The sequence below is a fragment of the Cyrtonyx montezumae genome, unplaced genomic scaffold, assembly GCF_038088225.1.
Source record: "Cyrtonyx montezumae isolate F1298 unplaced genomic scaffold, pur_monq_1.0 scaffold_10, whole genome shotgun sequence".
In the NCBI taxonomy this organism is placed as follows: domain Eukaryota; kingdom Metazoa; phylum Chordata; class Aves; order Galliformes; family Odontophoridae; genus Cyrtonyx; species Cyrtonyx montezumae.
Window position 1 is genome coordinate 45474929 of NW_027071826.1, and position 19022 is coordinate 45493950.

Sequence of the window (19022 nt, forward strand, 5' to 3'; positions counted from 1 at the left end):
AGGGAGAGATTGGTACTTGGGAAAATATGTGTTGCAGGCACAAGATGCAAATCCAAACAACAGCATCCAGGTTATGCTCCCTCTGCACTCTAAAAGTTCACACTTCAGAAGCTAGCTCACAACAGGCTCTAGGACAAAATCATCACCTCTGCACACACAAACATTGAATTACAAGCCTCACGCAGGTAGGCAGAGATCTGCACTGAGCCACAAAACACAGTCCACCAGAAACACAACTGCAAGAAACAGCCACTTACTTGTATATAGGCTTATGGATGCTCCTTCTCCTTCCGTTTGACCATCCGCTGCTATTGCAAAGACCGTGAAGTTGTAAGAGGTCCCAGGGATTAACTCGGTTACAACAATTTTAGTGACATTCGACATCATGTCATTAACAAAGGTCTCATGTGCAACCTGTATCCTATACGTGTAGGACGCTGACGCTGTGTCATTCGCCGTCCAAGTTAAGTTGACAGAAGTCACACCAATGTACTCGGCCTTGAGATCAAGCACCGGGCTGGGCTCTGGGAAAGGCAAGACAACAAGCCATCAACCTGCAGCAATATCTGCTCACAAATAAAACAGGAAAATCACAGACACACTGCTACTTCACTTTCTTCACGTCAGTCAGCAAATGGAGTGCAGGAGAACCACAGAAACAGCACCAGAGGTTCCCAGAGGCTTTGCCACCAACAGGCTTGTACGAGGAAAATGTGGAAGAGGCATCTTGAGTGGGAATCATCTCTAGTGACAAAACTATCTAAAGACCATGCTACAATCACTGTGCTACATTACACTTTCAGTTAGCTGTCTAAATACTCCTCCTTGTCTCAGTCTCTACTCTAGTAAAACACTTAGATCCATCTCCAGACATGACCTTGGCACTCTGGATAAAAGTTTGGACTTAAAATGCTAACACAGTATAAAAGCACAACCCTGAACATTCACTCACATTCCACTGACATTCCAAATCACTTACGTGCTATGCTGTTCCGATCACTCATCTCCTTGCCAGACAGTGACAAGTCCACTGGTGATCTTATGTTCCCACTTGTAGAATTCACTGATAATTCATCATTAATATTTGTTCCCATTTCTTCAGTTACGTTTTTCAAGCTACAGTTGTCAGTGCCTGAGAGGTATGAAACATACAAGGCAATAAATATCTTTACAAAACTTCTGGTTCCCCAAGTGTAAAAATACAGTCATGAATAGATAGCCTGCAGACACTCACAGCCAGCTCCTTTTTCCCAGTTCATTTCACTTTGTGTTTCCTGGTTTCACCATTTTTACCTTTTGTCAAATAATTTATATAAGATTAAAGAAGAAAAATGACACATTATTTCAGACATTCACTAACTCAACTCATAGACTGAATGAAGGCTACTGTGATCTGCTCTTCACTTCAGCACAGTTTTGCTCAAAAATAATCAAATGAACCTACAGGTACATGCTGCATGTGCTTTTTTCTCATGTATCACATAAGGCTAGCAGCTTTACTTAATCAGGCATAGCAATTTGTTCTCTTAGCCTCAGTATATGAGGAAATAAAGAGATGTATTCATACACTGTGTTCTCACATGGTAGAAATATGAGAGCTACCCAAAACTTCAGGCTGATAAAGTGCAGCCCAATGAGCAAAGAGAGTTGATTCAGCTACACACAAAAGTTACTTAGTTGAAGCTGAAATACTGTTACATGAGCAATGGAACTGATGCAGACACAGTCACATTAAAAGTGAAAGCAAAAAAAGCACTACAGGTCAGACTCACAATTCAGGGGTCCTTCAGACATTTATATATTCTCTTAAAGCAGAGGAAAAGGTGAGTTTACGCCTCTCAATTTATTTGGCTCTAGAACTTAAAGGCTAACTCATTTATGTCTGATGTTGAACATGAACGTAGATCTCACCTACCAGTACTTCCAGAAATTTTGACAAGTACAGCAGTCATTATAATCCAAAAACTCCTCAAAGCAACATTTTGGGAGTTTTGTTTTTTCTCTGGGGTAGTGATTTCTTTTGCTTTGTTTTATGTGTTTTCCCATCTTTCTACTTACATTAAATCTGTACTTGATTTTACCAGAACTCTTTACAACTGAAAAGCAATGGGATTAAAATGCTTATTTATATTATTAGGTACCATCAAACAGACTGCTGGAACTATCATCACTAAAAATGAGTGAGTTTAACTCTTCTAATGCTATTTCTAGAAATTATTTTCAGCAGATTTTTTAGACTCTTAGCTGATCTTGCTTTGTCTTTCTGAAAGGAAAAGATAGCAGAAGTTATGTACAAATATATATATACATATATATATAAATAAATAATATATATTTTTAATAAAATTATATATATATGTATATATATAAAATATATATACATAAAAGTGAGTAACAGAATGATACTTACAGGCAATTGTACATCTGACCTGGAAAACAAAAACAAATAATAGAAATTAAAACTTTGGAATTACTAAAAAGTCCATTGACATCAAGACAGAACCATGAACACACCCATCTATTAGAGAGAAACAAGCAAACATGATGGTAAAATGTCAGTTTCTCCATTTTATTTCCTCTGAGCTGAGATTATTTTGTCAAAAAATAAAATAAAATAAAATCTTGCAGTGCATATCGTGGCTATTTTGCATGTAGAAGTTTAAAAATTAAAGCCAGACCTTGGTGAAAAGAGACTTTAGTTACTGTCCTCAGCACCATCCCACAGAAAGAGATAAATAAGAATCAGAGGGTCTCTTTTTTTCTTTGCAGAGATTTTTCTCTCATCCTATTGCAGTATAAACATTATTACTGCTTCTCACAAAACAATATTTCGCATTTTCTGAAAAAAATAAAATCCTCAGTGAAGTTGAAGATCAAAACATTTTGTAAATGTCCTGAATGCTACTTTACAGGTGTATACATATACTTAAAACATCAGTAGTTTTCAATTAACTGCAACCTGGAACTATCCCTAGTGACAGATGCACAAGAATTTTGCTCTGAAAATGCTTTTTGTCTTCTAACTTCATGCTTTTGGTCCCAAATAAGCTGTTTCCCTTCCTGCTTGATTCTATTCACCTCCCTCCAGGTGGCAGCACAAAACGCTTGTAAGGAGTGGAATGAAAGACAGGTCTGAAGGCACCTTGGGGGGAAACTGGTTCCTGGGACTCACAGCAAGGTGACACCAACTGACTGCAGCAGTCACTTTTGTCACATAACAAATAGGAGATTACTGAAGCAACTGTATCAGGGATTAAATGCAACTAATCATCTTGCAAAGATACTCACAAAAAGGCAAAGACAAGCAGGAAGAGATAATGCATCCCCAGAACAGGCAGCACGGTGCTGGGGACCAGCAGATAGCATTTCCTTCCTGACAAGAAGGTTTGGAGGCACTGAAGGTTTCTGTCTACACCCATCTGGGTCTTTCAGCATTATGGTGTAGGCAACCAGAAGCTGTCTGCATTCCTAATTGCTTTCGCATTGCCTGCAGATGGGCCAGTCCTTCAGACCTCATAACACTGCCCCTAGGAATTTAACTTTATGCTGGATGGAGCCTTACTCACTCAAAGCACCAAGCCTGCTGCTGCCACAACCAGCTCCGTCAGCTGTGGCTCCTGGCATCAGGGTCTCAACTGGTTACAAGATGTAATGGCATCTTGTTCTTTCTGGAAGAGGATACAAATAGCGCTCTCCACAAAGACAAGGTAGACCAGCTGACTAGAAGCAACACAGCAGGGAAAAAAAATCCACAACACACAGGAAGCTTTACCGTAATGAGAAATGCAATGACAGATTCTCAGCCTGTGCTGGTCTCAGTGCCCGGGTAAAAAGTTCAGTCACACTTCCTAGAATGAAGAACGCTTTTAAGAGGCAAAGAATCAACTCCTGATCTTCTCCAGGGCAGCCCTACTGACAGCTTAGGGCACAAAGGACAATAGCTGTGGTACATACCTCCCACATACTAACAGGAAGCTCATGGTCAGCCTTTCTGAACATTTGAGAGCCCATGCCATGTAGGGCATTAGGGAGTGAGGAAGCATATTCATTTGCACCCAGGTCAAGAGCCCTATATAACTCACAACTTGACATTATGTTTCCCTCTCTTCTGTAAAACCACCTGAAGATTCCAGTCTTTTCAAATTTTTGTTTCTCATTTCCTTCTCTCTAATTTCAAGATCAGGGTTTCAGCATCTTTCCTGAGCAGCAGGAACAACAGATTTCACAAGGCTGAGAAATAGCTATGATGCTACCGAGCTCCCCGCACCCCTGCTTCCCACCTCCCCTTTCCTCCCCTGCCTGCTCAGACAACAAGTGCACTGATTCCTGTTCTACCCCAGCTACAACCAGCTGATTTGATGGCAGCACGCTGCGGAGCTGCTAAGAGTTCGGCTGTACGGTCACACGTGGGTTTTGTTAATGATGCCCAAGTAACAAAAGGGAAGTTATGCCAAAACTTCTGTCCTGTGACAAATTAATATCTTCCTTCCATTTTATTCACTTTTTTGTTCATCACAGACTTCAGCAATCTCACAGTATCTTTCTGACTTTGTCGAAACCTACGTGCTAACCAAATCCAATGAGCCACACTCAGTTGGCAGCAGTCAGACCTCCTTATAAAATGTAAAACCACACAAAACAAGTGATCCCAGACCTAAGCATCAGCCTGCCTGACTCAGTCATTCTGTGCAGTGTTTTGCAACACAAACCATGAACTGAACTGTTCTGTCCTCCTGCGATTACCTACTGAAATGCTGTTTACACAAAACATTTATTATTTCAGAGGACATTTGTGCTGAACACCTGATTCTCCTTGTGTTAGCATCTGATATACCCAGAGCCCTGCCATTTCCATTTTTCTTTTCAACTGCATTAATCTGTATTTTTCGTGTATATAGAGCTGTGTTGTTTTTGTTTTTTTTTCAGGAAGAAAAGCTAGGAAACACTCAATCAAAAAAAGAATGACAGCAAAATGCAAGATACCAAACATTTCAAGGGAACAACAGAAGAGGTGTATATACACAAACTCCTCACTGTCATCAGCTATGGCAAATGAATCCTTTCACGTATCACACAGCCACAGAGTCCAATCCAAGGGTGTTCCTTTCCAGAGGAGCTGAATAATTCACATGCACAAGGTCTATCCTGAACCTTCCCAGTGCATCAGGAACGTAGAGTCTAAACTGGCAGACACTTTCCTGTAGGATATAATAATATCAAAGACTTGCTGGTGTTGAACCAATGCAAAATCCTCACCTCTTTGAAGCCATCTCAGGGTTGTTTTACTGTGTTCATTTCCATGTAATGGATAAATCAAGGCAATTTTTAGACTTACAGCACGGGACAATGGAAATAAGATCACTTGAACTGAGGCTTTCAACCACATCCTACTTAGAAGGTGCATGTGAGCCTACATGAACCTACTTCAAATAACATACCTCACTCTGACAGCTTCTGGCTTTTGGGGTTAAAAAAAAATAAAAATTCACACTAGAAAATGAACTAAAATATACTGTCATGGTATTTCACCCTATTTTCTCATTTCTTCCTAAAATGTCCTACGTCTTCAATTCCCAAGTGTTCTTCTTCATTTAAACACACGAAGTTTAAGCACAAATTGTTGTACTGTTACACTGGTGTAAAATGCATGTAAATTTGTGAAGTGTAAGCACAATCAAAGATATGCTAAGCCAAGGAAAGCAAGTGACACTTGCTTGACACGTTCTCTTTCAGTGCAAAGTTGAAAATACTATGTAGGTAGGCACTCATGGCTCATCTACAGAACACTGATTCACAGAATGTTTGGGTTCAGTGGATTAATCCAGAGGGAAAAGAAAGCTCACAATTTAGGAGCAATGCAGTAAGATTTTGTGAGATATTTGGAGTCTCCTCTTCTTTCAGCCCTTTCAACCTCTAATCCTAAAGGAGCAGATCTGCTACTGAGAATGCACAGAGCTAGCTGGAGGTCAAAAAAATCAGAAGAAATTAAAATGAGCAGATGTTTGTTAATAACTGGGTAGGGCTGGGTTCCTTTAGTACACCACATTGTCTTAGGAAGCTATGCAAAACCTTAAAGCAGTCAGTAGCCACGCACAACTGTGCATAGGCTCTTTTGAGCTATTAAGTAGTTATGTGAAAGAAGAAATTTCATTTCCAGTTTGCATGTATTTGTATTTGACTCCTGACATATGTAAACTCTGTCTTCCCCAAAACAAGCTTTTCACCAAAGTAGTATCAAGTATTTTTTTCCACTGGCTTTTAGGAAAACAAATGAGAAGATTCCAGTTTGTGCAACACCTCCAGTGAACAAAAAAATGCTGTGGAAGACATGTCATAGGAAAGTCAAGACGTGACACTGAATGGAAATTCAAAGTGAAACACACTGGAAAAACACTCCCCCCCCCCCCTCCCCCTCCCTTCTCCCTCTCTTGATTTTTCTCCAAATTTAACCTATATCTGCTTCTGAGACAGCTAATGTAGAAGCAAGGAACTTTCTGGGCAATGTATCTAATAACAGAGAAAAACACAGAATGGATCTCATTTGAACTGATCTTGTTAGAGCTGCTTCTCTTTCCTCAGCCCTACCTTTACAGAAAGATTTCTCAGGAAAGCGTTGCTGTGGTTTGCTACCAAGCGATGACTCATCTAACTGTGCACATACAAAACAAACAACAGAAATACGTAAGACCAAGTAACACAGATTTTGGCAGAAAATGAGATGATGACAGGCTCAGGCACCAAACACAACTGCATGGCAGCTCATTGCTCCCTTGCTGCTTGCTCCTGACCATGGGACACACTGTCAGACTGCCCTGCAATGGCTTCCAGTCAGGAAACCGGTTTCAGTCTTTTCTGTGCAACCAAACAGCTCGTTTGCACTTCATCCAAACTTGCAGGTCCTAATGAATTACAGGCCAAAGGTGCTGGAAACCACCTCATAGTTTGGGAGCATCACTCCAAGCATCCTGCAAATATCTAACAGAGAAAGCAAAAACAAAACTTCATGCCAAAGATAGGCTGATGGTTTCAGGATTTTAAGTTCTCTGTGTAACTGAATCAGTCCTATATGTAACATCTCCTCAGTGATGGTCCTGATGAAGGCTCTTACAAAGAGAACAGTATGCTGATTCAACATTGGCAATGAGTAATATTTAAACCAGCTACTTACTAAAAAAATTAATTATTACCCTACTCAAGCTGCCTATCACACCAGCATCAGTTGAAAGCACAGTTGGATATGAGACAAACAAATGACTGAACAGAACTCTCTTAATATGAATTTTCAGTTAACATTACCATTTTCCTTCTAAATGAAGAGTTAACAGCATGAACTTTTATTTAACATGAACAAGACACATTCCTGCATTCAGCCTAACAGCACTGTTTTTGCACTCTGAGTCATTGCTAAGACACACCCTAGAAGAAGTAGGATACAATGAAAAAAGGGGAAAAAAAGAGAAAAAAAAAAAGACTCCTGTGGCAATGACACATTGCTAACTGTCCCAAAATCAGCAGGGTTGGCCACCCAGACAACATGGAAAACGTACACCAGAGCCAACACTTGGCCGGCCTTCACAGCACAGCCATGAAAATGAGGGGCATTTCCTGACAGAGCCCTGTTTCAGATCTGTTTGGCTGAGAGCAATCCAGGCTCTGAGTTTCCTTCTTATCAAAGTAGATTTCCCTTTCCCAAGTTGAACACTTTGGACTCTGTCAAGTCTTTGCTCAGGGGAAGTGTTAAAAAGTACTTAACAACACTGAGCTGGATTTGGTTCAGAAGTTTTCCAAGTAAGGTTAGCTATAAAGGGATTTTAAAACTAATTTAAAAAAAAAAAAAAAGAAACCCTCAAATACAACATGAAGAAAAAGCTGATTTAAAAATGAAAAAGACCCAATTTTCTATTTATGACACTCTGCTGAGAGGCAAAAGAAACACAGCCTCTGAAAGCCTTCAGCTTGCTCTCATAAGGAGCTCAAAACTCTTGCTAGACAGCAAATCCTTCTGTGGCAGTCTTAATGTCAGTACAAGTAAGGCTTGTTGTTTCCTGCCTTATTTTCTAAACCTTTCCTAGGAACGTTTATCTTTTTTCCCTTACCAGGCTCCTGAAAACGTCCTAATTTAAAAAGCAATGAGGTGTGCAGCTGGGAGAAACCAGCCTGTGACAGCCGCCCAACACAGACCTCTGAGGCTCACCTTCATCTCCTTCATGCTCTGTTACTGTTTATTACCGCTTATTTATGTTCCCTCGGTACATTCTCTTCTAACTCTACGTAAAACGCTGCGTAAGAATGCAAATAAATTATTTCTATTGCATTCCCTTTGCCCTTTAGCTCGGTAAATCTACCCAAAGGGAGGGAGGAAAGCAATTCTTCCAGGCCAGCCCCTATAGCTGTAGTTTGGTAATGCAGCTGTCCCACCACTAGAGGCCCCAGTAAAACCATCAAACTCCAGCCTGAGCAACTATGAAATACGCGTGAATTTTCCCCCAAAGTTGACGTATACCGGAAAGCACAAGGCTAAGGATGACTGTGCTGGAGGACAACGGGTAGATGACGATGTAAATGTCAGCTGAGCCGCAGGTCATGGGAGCTAAGGTCACCATGCCTGCCTGGCTAAGGCAGGCTCAGCACATCCTCAAGCATCACAAACCTGTCACAAGGGCAATAATTTTATACAGTAAGCCGTTGTCTGCACCTTATAATTTCTTCATGGGTCATTTACTACATCCCACATCTTCAGCTGCACTGTTTTGTACTGAACCTGTCTTTTGATGGGCCCTAGTAGTGAAGCAGTATTTGATCATTTCTCTTCAAAATAAATGCAAATCTCCGCATAGAAAAGATGTATAGCTAAACCTTTTCCAATCCAGTTCAGAGTTAGAGTTTCAGCTGATCTACAGGGATCAAATTATCACAAACAAATGTTTTCCCATACGCATTTTTCACATGCAGCAACAAGGGGCATGGAGGGGAGAACCCTTTTAGTTTGCCTGCAACTATCATCCCATTTCATTCTTTTAAGAATTTAAACTGTCACAAGAGACAAATGGACTACAAACGTTCGAAACATGTAGTAGGACTCCTCGGAGGGAACAAAAGACCCATTGTATGGCTCCAGTAAGTTCATCTAGGGCTCTGGTAGAGTCTCTCTTTTCCTCCCCTTTGAACAGAAGCTGAATAGAAACAGGAATGAGAATTGGCTCTGCCATCACCCCATTGCCAGACTTGCCTCTATGAATACTGGATAAGAAGTTATTCACTGACAACAACTCAGGCTCTCTCTCACTTACCAGTCAATAGACATGTTTATAAAAGGTCAACCTCATGGCCATCTGTGAGGACGAGCTATGGTGGAAGAAGGCTGGGTGATGCAGTGTCGCTGCCAGAGACCAATTCAACACTGCGACCCCATGCCAGCTGCAAACTTTTTACTCTAGAAAAATAATGTCCAGGGCTTCTTTCTCTTTCCAAGATGTATGAAGGAGCTTCTGCTGATCTGCACGTTTAGCTTAGCTCTGATATGGATCTGTTATCTAGTAACTTGCTTCAAACTATGAAATATAAAAGGAAGATACATTTATGTCGCTTACTAATAGTCTTAAGAAAAGAATGTTAATTTCAAGAACACATTGCATCAGTGTGCTGTGTTTGTTTGGCCCACCACATTGCTTGAAAAAGAAACAAGAAATTTCTAAAACTTAATTTTTTACTGTCTGTTCAATGTTTGCTTGGAGCAATAATATCACCAACAAAGCTCCCTACAGCCTGTGCTATTTCCATGCAATCACACATTTTCTGTTACCTACATCACCAGAATACAAAAGCTTCTCTTTCCTCTGCACTGTTCAAATGAACAAATTCAAAATTTGCATTCAAAAGTTACTGAAAATAAGCTTTTAAAAACAAAGACAAACATTCCTTAAATTTACTCTTTTATCCAATCTGACTTCATTACTGTACATTAATATCTACCAGCAGCAAGTTTAATAATGAAACAGAATTCCAATTAGAAACTCATCTTTCACTTTGTGCTGCTTCTTGCCAACTTTCAAACCTACAAGAGTTTTTAAAGAAAATTTCTACAAAAGTTGTGTTTTTGAAGGCAGACACACACTTTTTACACAGTCAGCCTTCTGTTTCATGGTCTGCCTTGGCATAATACTTGAAATATTTGAATATTGTTACTATTAGAAGTAATTTTGTCTCAACACCTGACAGTGCTACCACTAATGGAAAACCAGAAAGAGGCAACAAGAAGCGCAGTGCTATTCTCCAAGCATTTTTGAAAGGTCTCACTTTGGATGGCTCTGTAGTATCAACCGTTCTCTTGACTGTGAGTGAAAGAAAGGAAGACAGTAAGAACTAATACTGGTCAGGTGCCAACAGCACAGAACTCTTTAGGTCACTGGTGCCTCTGTTCTTCCTACCTATCTATACTACTATCAGATAAGTTCTTTTTTAAAATTGTATCTGGGACATTTAGAAATTCAAGTTTGGAGATTTCCCCCAGATATCCCTTACGTATTTTAGACAAGACTCTTCTAATACTGACATACAATAGGTCTGAATGAACAGCAGCCTGAATGAATACCTGAGTAGCAGGTACTAGAATCAGTCATAACTCATCCTAAGGGATGTGCTTAATTTTTATTGCATCTTCAGCAACAGCAAAATAGTTCCTCACAATTTTCTGATGAAACAGAATGCCAGAAGAACAGACTTGATTTTATTTCACTCAGATTTTCAGTCAGTGTCTCTGAAACATTAGATACGTTTTCTTCTGCTCCAGCGTCCTCAACATACCTCCAACATGGATACTGAAAAATACCACTACTCCCTCTCCAGAATTATTCCATCCTCGAGTTAAACTGTAGAAACAATCATTCTTCCACATCACCAAATACCTCAGAAGCCTACAAGGACAAGGCCTTATAATTCATAAACATACAATTTTATATGGATTTAATATGTTAAACAACATCTATAACAAATTGTAGTGAAACATTTTCATCCCAGAGATACCTTTTTTTTTTTTTTCTGGCCTGACATTTCATCTTTAATATTTTATACTTCACAGCAGCTGATGTACAACATCTACAACATTTCTACCATTTTCAGAGAAGAAACAAAGACATACACACCCAGGAACAGCTGCAGCACAATTACTGCTCTTTCCTACTTGCTTTTAGAAGAGAGAAAAAAAACAACAACAAATCCAACAAGGTAAGACTGTAAGAAATGATGGACAAGCATTGCATTAACACAGATCCTGGCCACAAATAGGATTTTAACTGGTCTGTTAAAAATATTCTTCAACCCTACATCATCCATGCTTCATAATGGCAATTTTCAAAGCTTTGAATAGAAATCCCCTTAAATTATCTCTAGTAGTTCTGGAGCAGGAGCAAGGCAAGGGGGGGAGGAGAAACCCTGCAGTTCACCACAATGCATTTTACTGTCTACCAATTGGGAATATGAAGCTTTGCCTCACCAAACACAAAAGCAACATTAAATTAGCATTAACTGAAAGACAAACCAAGTCCTCACAGGCTAGCATTGTATTTACAAGTCCATTATGGAACTAAATCATCTGTTGTACTTGCTCATGTAACAGCCATGTTTCACCTAGCTTATAGGGGCATAACATACATATTTATAACTACCTATGAACTGCTGCTCACTACCAATAAAGCCTGTAAAGCACAGTATAAAACAGCAATTACATGAAGTTCAAGTCCTCTGCACCACACTGCTGAGTGCGATCTACTTAGGTCAGCAAAACATCCCCAAAGTTTAGTGTAGTAAAGAACATACAAGTTGGAGTTTTGAGTCAAAGTCAAAGTCTTGCATCACAGAGGATAAATAATTAAGTGACCTTCGTTCCCTGCTGTGTGGCTGCTCACATGCACTGAACGTGCAGGAAATGGACAGAGGTAAGAGTAAAGCAGAGGTACCTGCATTCCAGTGCTGCTAACACCCTTTGGCTTGCAACTTCTAGTAGATGTGGTTGCACGGATTCCCACACATCCTTGCCTTAACAGCCCTCTTAGAGGCCTCGTGCTCTGTCCCCATTTTCTGATAAGGGTTAAACCAAGAGTGATTCATAAGCCAGATTTCTTTGCGCTTCTCCCGACACTAACAGAGATAGTCAGGATGCAACTGTTATAAAGTGCTGACAGAAACGTGACAGCATGAAAAACAGGTTCGAAAAAGAAATGTAAAAAGTTTTACAGGCATGATTACATACCACGAAAATACAGTGTCCTTCACGGGCTATTGCAGTCATGTTATTTCTAGGAAATACTGCTTCATTGCTGTTTAGAGCAGCAGTGCAGCAGATTGACCAGAAAAACACACTAATAAAATGCAATCATTTTGCACTATTAGCAACAGGTGCCAGCAGGGTTTGATCCACACTTGGCAGGCTCTCATTCCTTGCTCGCAAGGCAGAACCTGCTCGTCATGTTTCAGCACCAGCAAGGGGACATCTCACAGGCAAGGACTGCTGAGAGTTTTACTGAGATGAAGGACTCAGCTAGGGCCATACATACGAACCAGACCAAAGGCAAAGCAAGCTAGGGCCAAACTAAAGATTTCTGTTCACTGCATGCTGGCTGCCCAGTGCAAAGCTGAAACACTTTTCATTTGAGCAAGAATTCAGTTTGAATTCTCTACTGCAGATAAGACTTTAGTTTAGAAAGATGCCTGATCCATCACCTGACTCAAGCTATGAAAATGGAAATACACCCACAAAATTCTTTCTTCACTCAAGGGAACGCCATGTATTGGGGCACATGAGACTCCAGCTGCCACAGGACACAAAGGCAGACATCCAGACAAGCCTTGAGGGCCGAACATCTTTATAAAGACATTTTTTCTTCTCTAGTGGTATATCCTATTTGTATGACTCATAAACTTTTAAGATTCAGTGTTAAAATACTTTCTTCCCTGTACCATACAACAGGTTTTATTCCTATGGTGCTTCTAACAGCAACTGCATGCTGTGAAGGCTTCATTTCCAGACTCTGAAATTTAGAGCACAGCCCCTGCTCTGTGTCTCCAGGTCACTTACCGAAGCATAAGCCTCACAAACTGAGAAACATTTGGAGAACTAAGAGGTTTCTCTCTTGCTTTCAAACAGAGGCAAGACCAGTAAGCATGTGCTCCTGCACAGATGTCCACAGAGGTCACAGACAGAAGCTGGCAGAAAGAAGAGTTCTAACCACATTGCATACTATATCACACGTGATATAATCATATCAGCCATTTCCCAAGACCCTGGTTAAAAACAAACAAAAACAAATGAAAAACAGAACATGTGAGCAGGCAGATGCAGTCCCTAAAATTAGGAATAGGTTAACTCAATACTGGCATGCAAAATATCAGTCCTTCAGCCCACATGTATCAGCGTTAAACCCAACTGAGCCCATACACTGTATCACTGTGCATCTGTGCATCTTTGTTCTAGGATTTCAACGCAGGTACTTCAGGCAACTATGTTTCATTACAGGCTGCAATAACACCACCTTTTGTATTACAATTCTGGAGGCAAGAATCCAAAGCCAGCGCAGAGAGTGCAAGCACAGGAGCAAACAAGTGGAGGAGAAATAACTTGTTACTGACAGAAGCAGATACTGCAGTCAGACATTAACCCTGCCTACTCAGCACTAAAACCCTAAGTGCCATAGTAAAAGGCAGGGATTAAGAGGGAATGTCTCCAAAAACAGCTACCACTAAGTAGGTCTCAAGAATCTAAAAAAAAATCTTCACAACAGTTTTGCCAGTTTTACTAATGAGTATCTATTTCTTTTTCCCCATTTAACATATGCCGCATCACCAAATACTAGAACAGTAATTTTTTTTAAAGCTTTTACACCGTTTCTTCATTTAAATCACCAACATATCCACAGGATGTTGTCATACCTCATGTATCCATCTGAAGTCACAGAACCACAGAATTGTAGGGGTTGGAAAGGACCTCTAGAAATCATGGAGTCCAACCCTGTGCCAAAGCAGCTCCCTAGCCCAGGTTGCACAGGTAGGCGTACAGGTGGGGCTTGTACATCTCCAGAGAAAGAAACTCCACCACCTCTCTGTGCTGCCCGTGCCAGTGCTCTTTCAGCTCTCAACTTACACATTACGTAGACTGCTTTTGGTTGCTTGGTTTTGTTTTTGTTTTCTCCATAAGATCTATTTTACTGCTATTCCATCAGCAGAACGCAGAGTATGTTTATAACAGCAATCAGAAAAACTTGTTGCACGTAGGGGCTCAGTCACCCCAGAGACACTGTGTGGTGCCCACACAGCTATACAACTCAAACTAGACCAAAACATCACCTTCTGAGCAAGACAGTCTGCAGAAATATCTTCCCAATAAAGCACCAGAGCTTCCTTTCTTTATTTCAAACACCAAGCAGACATCCGAAAGCAAGAACTGCTTCAAGTGAGGATGAGTTTAAGATGACTAATCATTTCCTCTATTATTACAGAGAGTTTATGGTGCCTGTTAGATATCTTGTTTGTGTTTCCATGTGAGCTAGTTACTTCTGCTGCACTATCACAGCTCTTGGTGCTAAGTCACATTTACAGATCTCGTGAACTGGACCTACACCACTCGTGGCAATTCCAAAGGCAAAAATAGAGGAACAGGCCTAGCAGACGTTGATGTTACTTTTGCTGGATGGAACTTTTTTTTTCCTTGCTGAATCATTTATTCATAAAAAAAAACCAAACAGTTTCAGGGAAGACTACACTATTCATGAGTTTGGGATGAACTTACAGAAGGGTTCACTTGAGGACAAAGCCCTCCAACTTGCATTGAAACTAGCACAGGAGATTCTGCAATGGACTACTTTGATTGCAACAAAATGCTCAGATTCCGAGCGCAGCGAATAAAAGCCAAGGCAACAAAGGGCCACATTCAGCCGTAATACGGTGGAAGCAAATCCCAGTAGCCAAGAAGTTGCAGCACTCAGCTGGCACACAGCAGATCCAGGTCGAAGTCTCCCTGCTGCCCGGCCACAGACTAATCCTCCTCCACGCAGGTTCATGTTTTGGACACGCACTCTGAGCCGTCTGCAGGGCTCCCCTCCAAGAGCTGCTGGCATGGCTTGGACCCATTCTCTGCTACATGCCCACTTGCCCTGAAATATCACTGAGCTCAGAACACATTCCTGCTGCAAGTAAGGAAGAGGAAAAAGGGCTTCAACCAGAGACACATGGTGAAGCTGCCCTGGGGGAAAAAGGATGGGCTGCTTTCCTCTCCCGCTCTCTTCCTCTGCGGCTCTTGGTTTCAGAACACAAACCACGCAGGCAAGAAGCCCGAGCTGAACCACTCAAACATGAGGTCACACAACTCAAATCAACTTGAAACTAACCAGATTGGGCTTTCCTGTGTTTTTTAAGATTCACCCCCACCCTGCCAATATTTGCAACAGTTGCTACAGGTTTTTCCTGTCTTCAAAAATTTTGAATAGGAAAACAAACAAACAAACAAAAAAACAACCCAGAAACATATTTTCCTGTCTCTACGCCACCAAGTGCAAAAATAAAGACAGAAGTTCTTCTTTAATGCTGCCCAAAGCACAACCAGTGTGGAAGTGTAGGCTCCTACGGGAGGGTGAGTTTGGGACATATCCACATTTCATTTAACACCTAGACACCAACTGCCCTGGGTGCAGAAAGCACTGTAAAAGTAATAAGTAAACGTTACTGTGCTTGGGAAAGGCATGTGTTTGCGTAAAGGAGTGGGGAGGCTGTGAAGTACAAACAAAAGGCATTAATTGTTCCCTCTTCTTTCTGCTTAGCTTTCTACATAATCCCACAGCATAGCTGTAATTCAGGAAACAGCGCTGAGTTCCTCTGTCGGAGTCAGCCTGTACATTCTCCTCATTCAAAAGTACTTGCAACACAATGGTAACAACATTATTTGTTATTTCCTATTACTTAGAGTGAGACTAAATGCTACTCAACAAGCCCGTGTATCAGATAGAGACATCTATAATACGTTCACAGAAAACACCATCCCAGGGAGGGAGGTATATAGTGAATAACGTTTTTGTTTATAAGCAAGAGTTTAATTCCAAAAGTCACCTAATTAATCAAGGTTATGTGCAGGACAATCTTACAAAGCGACAGCAGCGAGATCATGTTGCAATGCCCTAACACCAAAGAAGGTAGGCTGATGTATAGAAATATAGTAAATCAGAATTACCCAACCTGGGTTATTTGGAGAATCCGTGCCTTTACACATGATAAAGTTGTGGCACTCCCTTAGAACTAAGCTTGAAGAGCTCTTTTTAATCTGACATAGCATAAGAAGAGAAAATACTGTTTTACAGGTAGTTAGAAAGTGTCCACACATAAACCAAACACTACTCTCAGTATCCACACAGCTTTCAAAGGGCATTATACCCAGTTGCACATCAGCAACTACTCAAGAGATTGGCTGTTTTCCTCTACAGCTCAGGAAACAAACCTGCAACCACCTGGAAAACGTTGTTCATTTATCCAAGCTTGTCCATTTCCTGTATCTTTATAATCTCTACAACTGCACATACCCCTTGAAGGCAAATAACAATAAATAGATAAACATAAACAAGGGGGTCAGCTGCAAGGGTTGATCCGAGCTTTGCATTTCTTCCATTTAAGGGCTCCTGTTCACTGCTTTTCCCTGTGACTCTGACACCTGGCCAAGCTGGCAGCCCCGGCCCCCAGCGGGTGGACCCGCAGCCGCCTGGCACAAGAGGCTGGGCAGAAGCAGAGGAAAGCCTCCACCCTGCAGCACAGCTTTTTCAATCACCAGACAGCATCAAGAATTCTGAAAACAAGACTAAGACAATGGAAGATTTCAGTGATACGACTGGAGCCAATTCTGCCTAATTTTTCTTTTTCCTTTTTTTAATTTTTTTTTTCCCCTTCATGAGAATGAATCAAAAGTTCCTGTCTGATAACATCTTCCAGCACACAAGTCCCAGCCAGTGGCACATGCCAGGCTGGGGTGGAGAACTACAAACATCCCCGGCCCTGGCTGCAAGGGCAGACACTCAGGGCCTGTCAGGATCAGGCTCTTAATTCCCAACTTCCACTCTACTAATGGCTAGCAAAGGAAGAGGGGAAAAGATCTGTTCAGTATTTACAGATGAGAATAATCTTTATGGTTTTAAATAATAATAATAACCTAATCAGCATTTGATTTTTTTTTTTGGGGGGGGGTTTGTTTTTTTTTCTGCTGCTGGTTCTGGATGAATTCTAGTTTTGTGGGCACCATCAGCTCTCATCGCTCCTATCACTAGGAGATGTGCTTAGTGATGGGCCACTTTAAAATGACCACTTTAAGCTTTTTCCCCCCCCACTGTCCTCCCCTGGAGCACAAGGCTTTAGACACATAAATAGCCTGGCAAGTTTGTAGCACTAACCACACCCCACCTCAGAGCCACTGCCTTAAAGGAAGCTATTAAAAAAACCCTAAGGATGTAGAGAACATGCAAAGGTCTACATTTAACAAACTTCTGTGTCACCATGTGAAGGTCGCTGAGTACCCCACACAAAACTGTTTTTTTTTCCCCAACTCACTTCATTTTTATGAAGAGAATTCTCAGAAGCTTTCCCAACACCACTGTTACTCCGCTTCTCCTGGAGCCACCATGGTTTTTATATCAAGAACAGTGGCAAACATTACATATGCTCAAGGGTTTAGGAGAACGAGGGTTCCTCCAACAATCTGACGCCAGGACTTTAAGGAAGATGCAACAGAGCACATTCTTTCTTCTTCTGCATGACCCAGGTTCCACCCCACCGCACAGGGGTTCACTCCTGTCCAAGGAGCAGAAGGCTGCTCCAGCCTCCAGCTTGCTCAAGGCTTCAAGAATAATTCTGCCAGCACAACCTACGCTTCCCCTTACGCAAGAGGACATTTGGCACCCAGAAGAAACAGCATTTCCCAATGAAACAGTAAGCAACTTAGGCAGGACATGCATGTCACTTTCTGTGGGGCTCATTGTTGCTAAAGTTATAGGAAGTTGCTGAGAAGATGTCAGGAAACTGAGAAGAGGAACTAGAGCTTTATAAGAAAATATCAGAAAAAAAAACAGTTAAAAACAGATGAGCTTTATTGGGGGGGGGGGGGGGGAGGGAAAAAAAGAGGATACCCCTAAATGGCAGGATCAAATCTTGCACATCAGTTATTAAGATGATTCTGACATTGAGAGGAGGAGATGGGGAAGTAATAAGGAATTTCTCTCCACTGCTGAATTCCAAGATCCTTAGCTCTGTCAGAGCGGGATATACCTACCCAGCTGGAGACCCATATGTGCTCTGTTGCATCTTCCTGCCTTAAAATCCTGGCTTCAGGCTGCTGCTTTTTGTGGGGTGGAACCCTCATTCTCCTAATGCAGCTCTTTCCCCTCTAGATGCACCGGAGTAAATGATGGGTGAATGCCACTTTCCATGCCTGTCATAAAAGCAGTCTGCATTTGCTCTGCACCAAGTGAGTAACAGGAAAATAAAACAGGACTCCCAGGAAGCCAAGACTTCACCATCTCAGCTGAAGCTGGAAATTACTACCTCAGCCCATGCCGCTCTGCATCTGCTGAAAGCCTTTGAAGTGCATTCTTTGAAGTTGGCCAGAATCAGCTCAAAACTGGACAAAGCACTGAGCAAGTGGCTGGAAGCCTATGATCCCCACGCAGCTGAGCGGGAGCAAAGCTCGCATTCAGTACATAAGCTTGCATTTATATATATATATATATACACACACACACACACACATATATATATATAACACTTCCTTTTACAGGTAGAAGGAGACTTAAATCCGGCCTTACAGTCACAAACTGACCAGTGGGCTGATCTGCAAGTTTCAGCAAGTGTCAGGAGATCTGAAATGTACGCTCAGTTTGGTCTCTCCCACTGCTGCCAATAGCATCTCTGGAAAAAACACATCTAGTAGGGCTGGTCTAGGTACCAAAGCCATTCACCATGCACATTTCTGCTTCCCACAAAGTCCTTGCAATATTTTGGCT

General features: G+C 41.4%; 1 protein-coding gene across 2 annotated transcripts in view; it reads right to left on the minus strand.

Moving 5' to 3' along the window:
* PTPRJ (protein tyrosine phosphatase receptor type J) overlaps positions 1-19022 on the minus strand; it is a 64619-nt gene that overhangs the window by 21179 nt on the left and 24418 nt on the right. For both annotated transcript variants that reach the window (XM_065755223.1, XM_065755222.1), the window contains exons 2-4: positions 2411-2429; positions 980-1132; positions 258-524 (exon numbers count right to left, since the gene is read on the minus strand). In XM_065755223.1, the coding sequence (XP_065611295.1) occupies positions 258-524; positions 980-1132; positions 2411-2429 (439 nt within the window). The remainder of the gene's footprint in view (positions 1-257; positions 525-979; positions 1133-2410; positions 2430-19022) is intronic.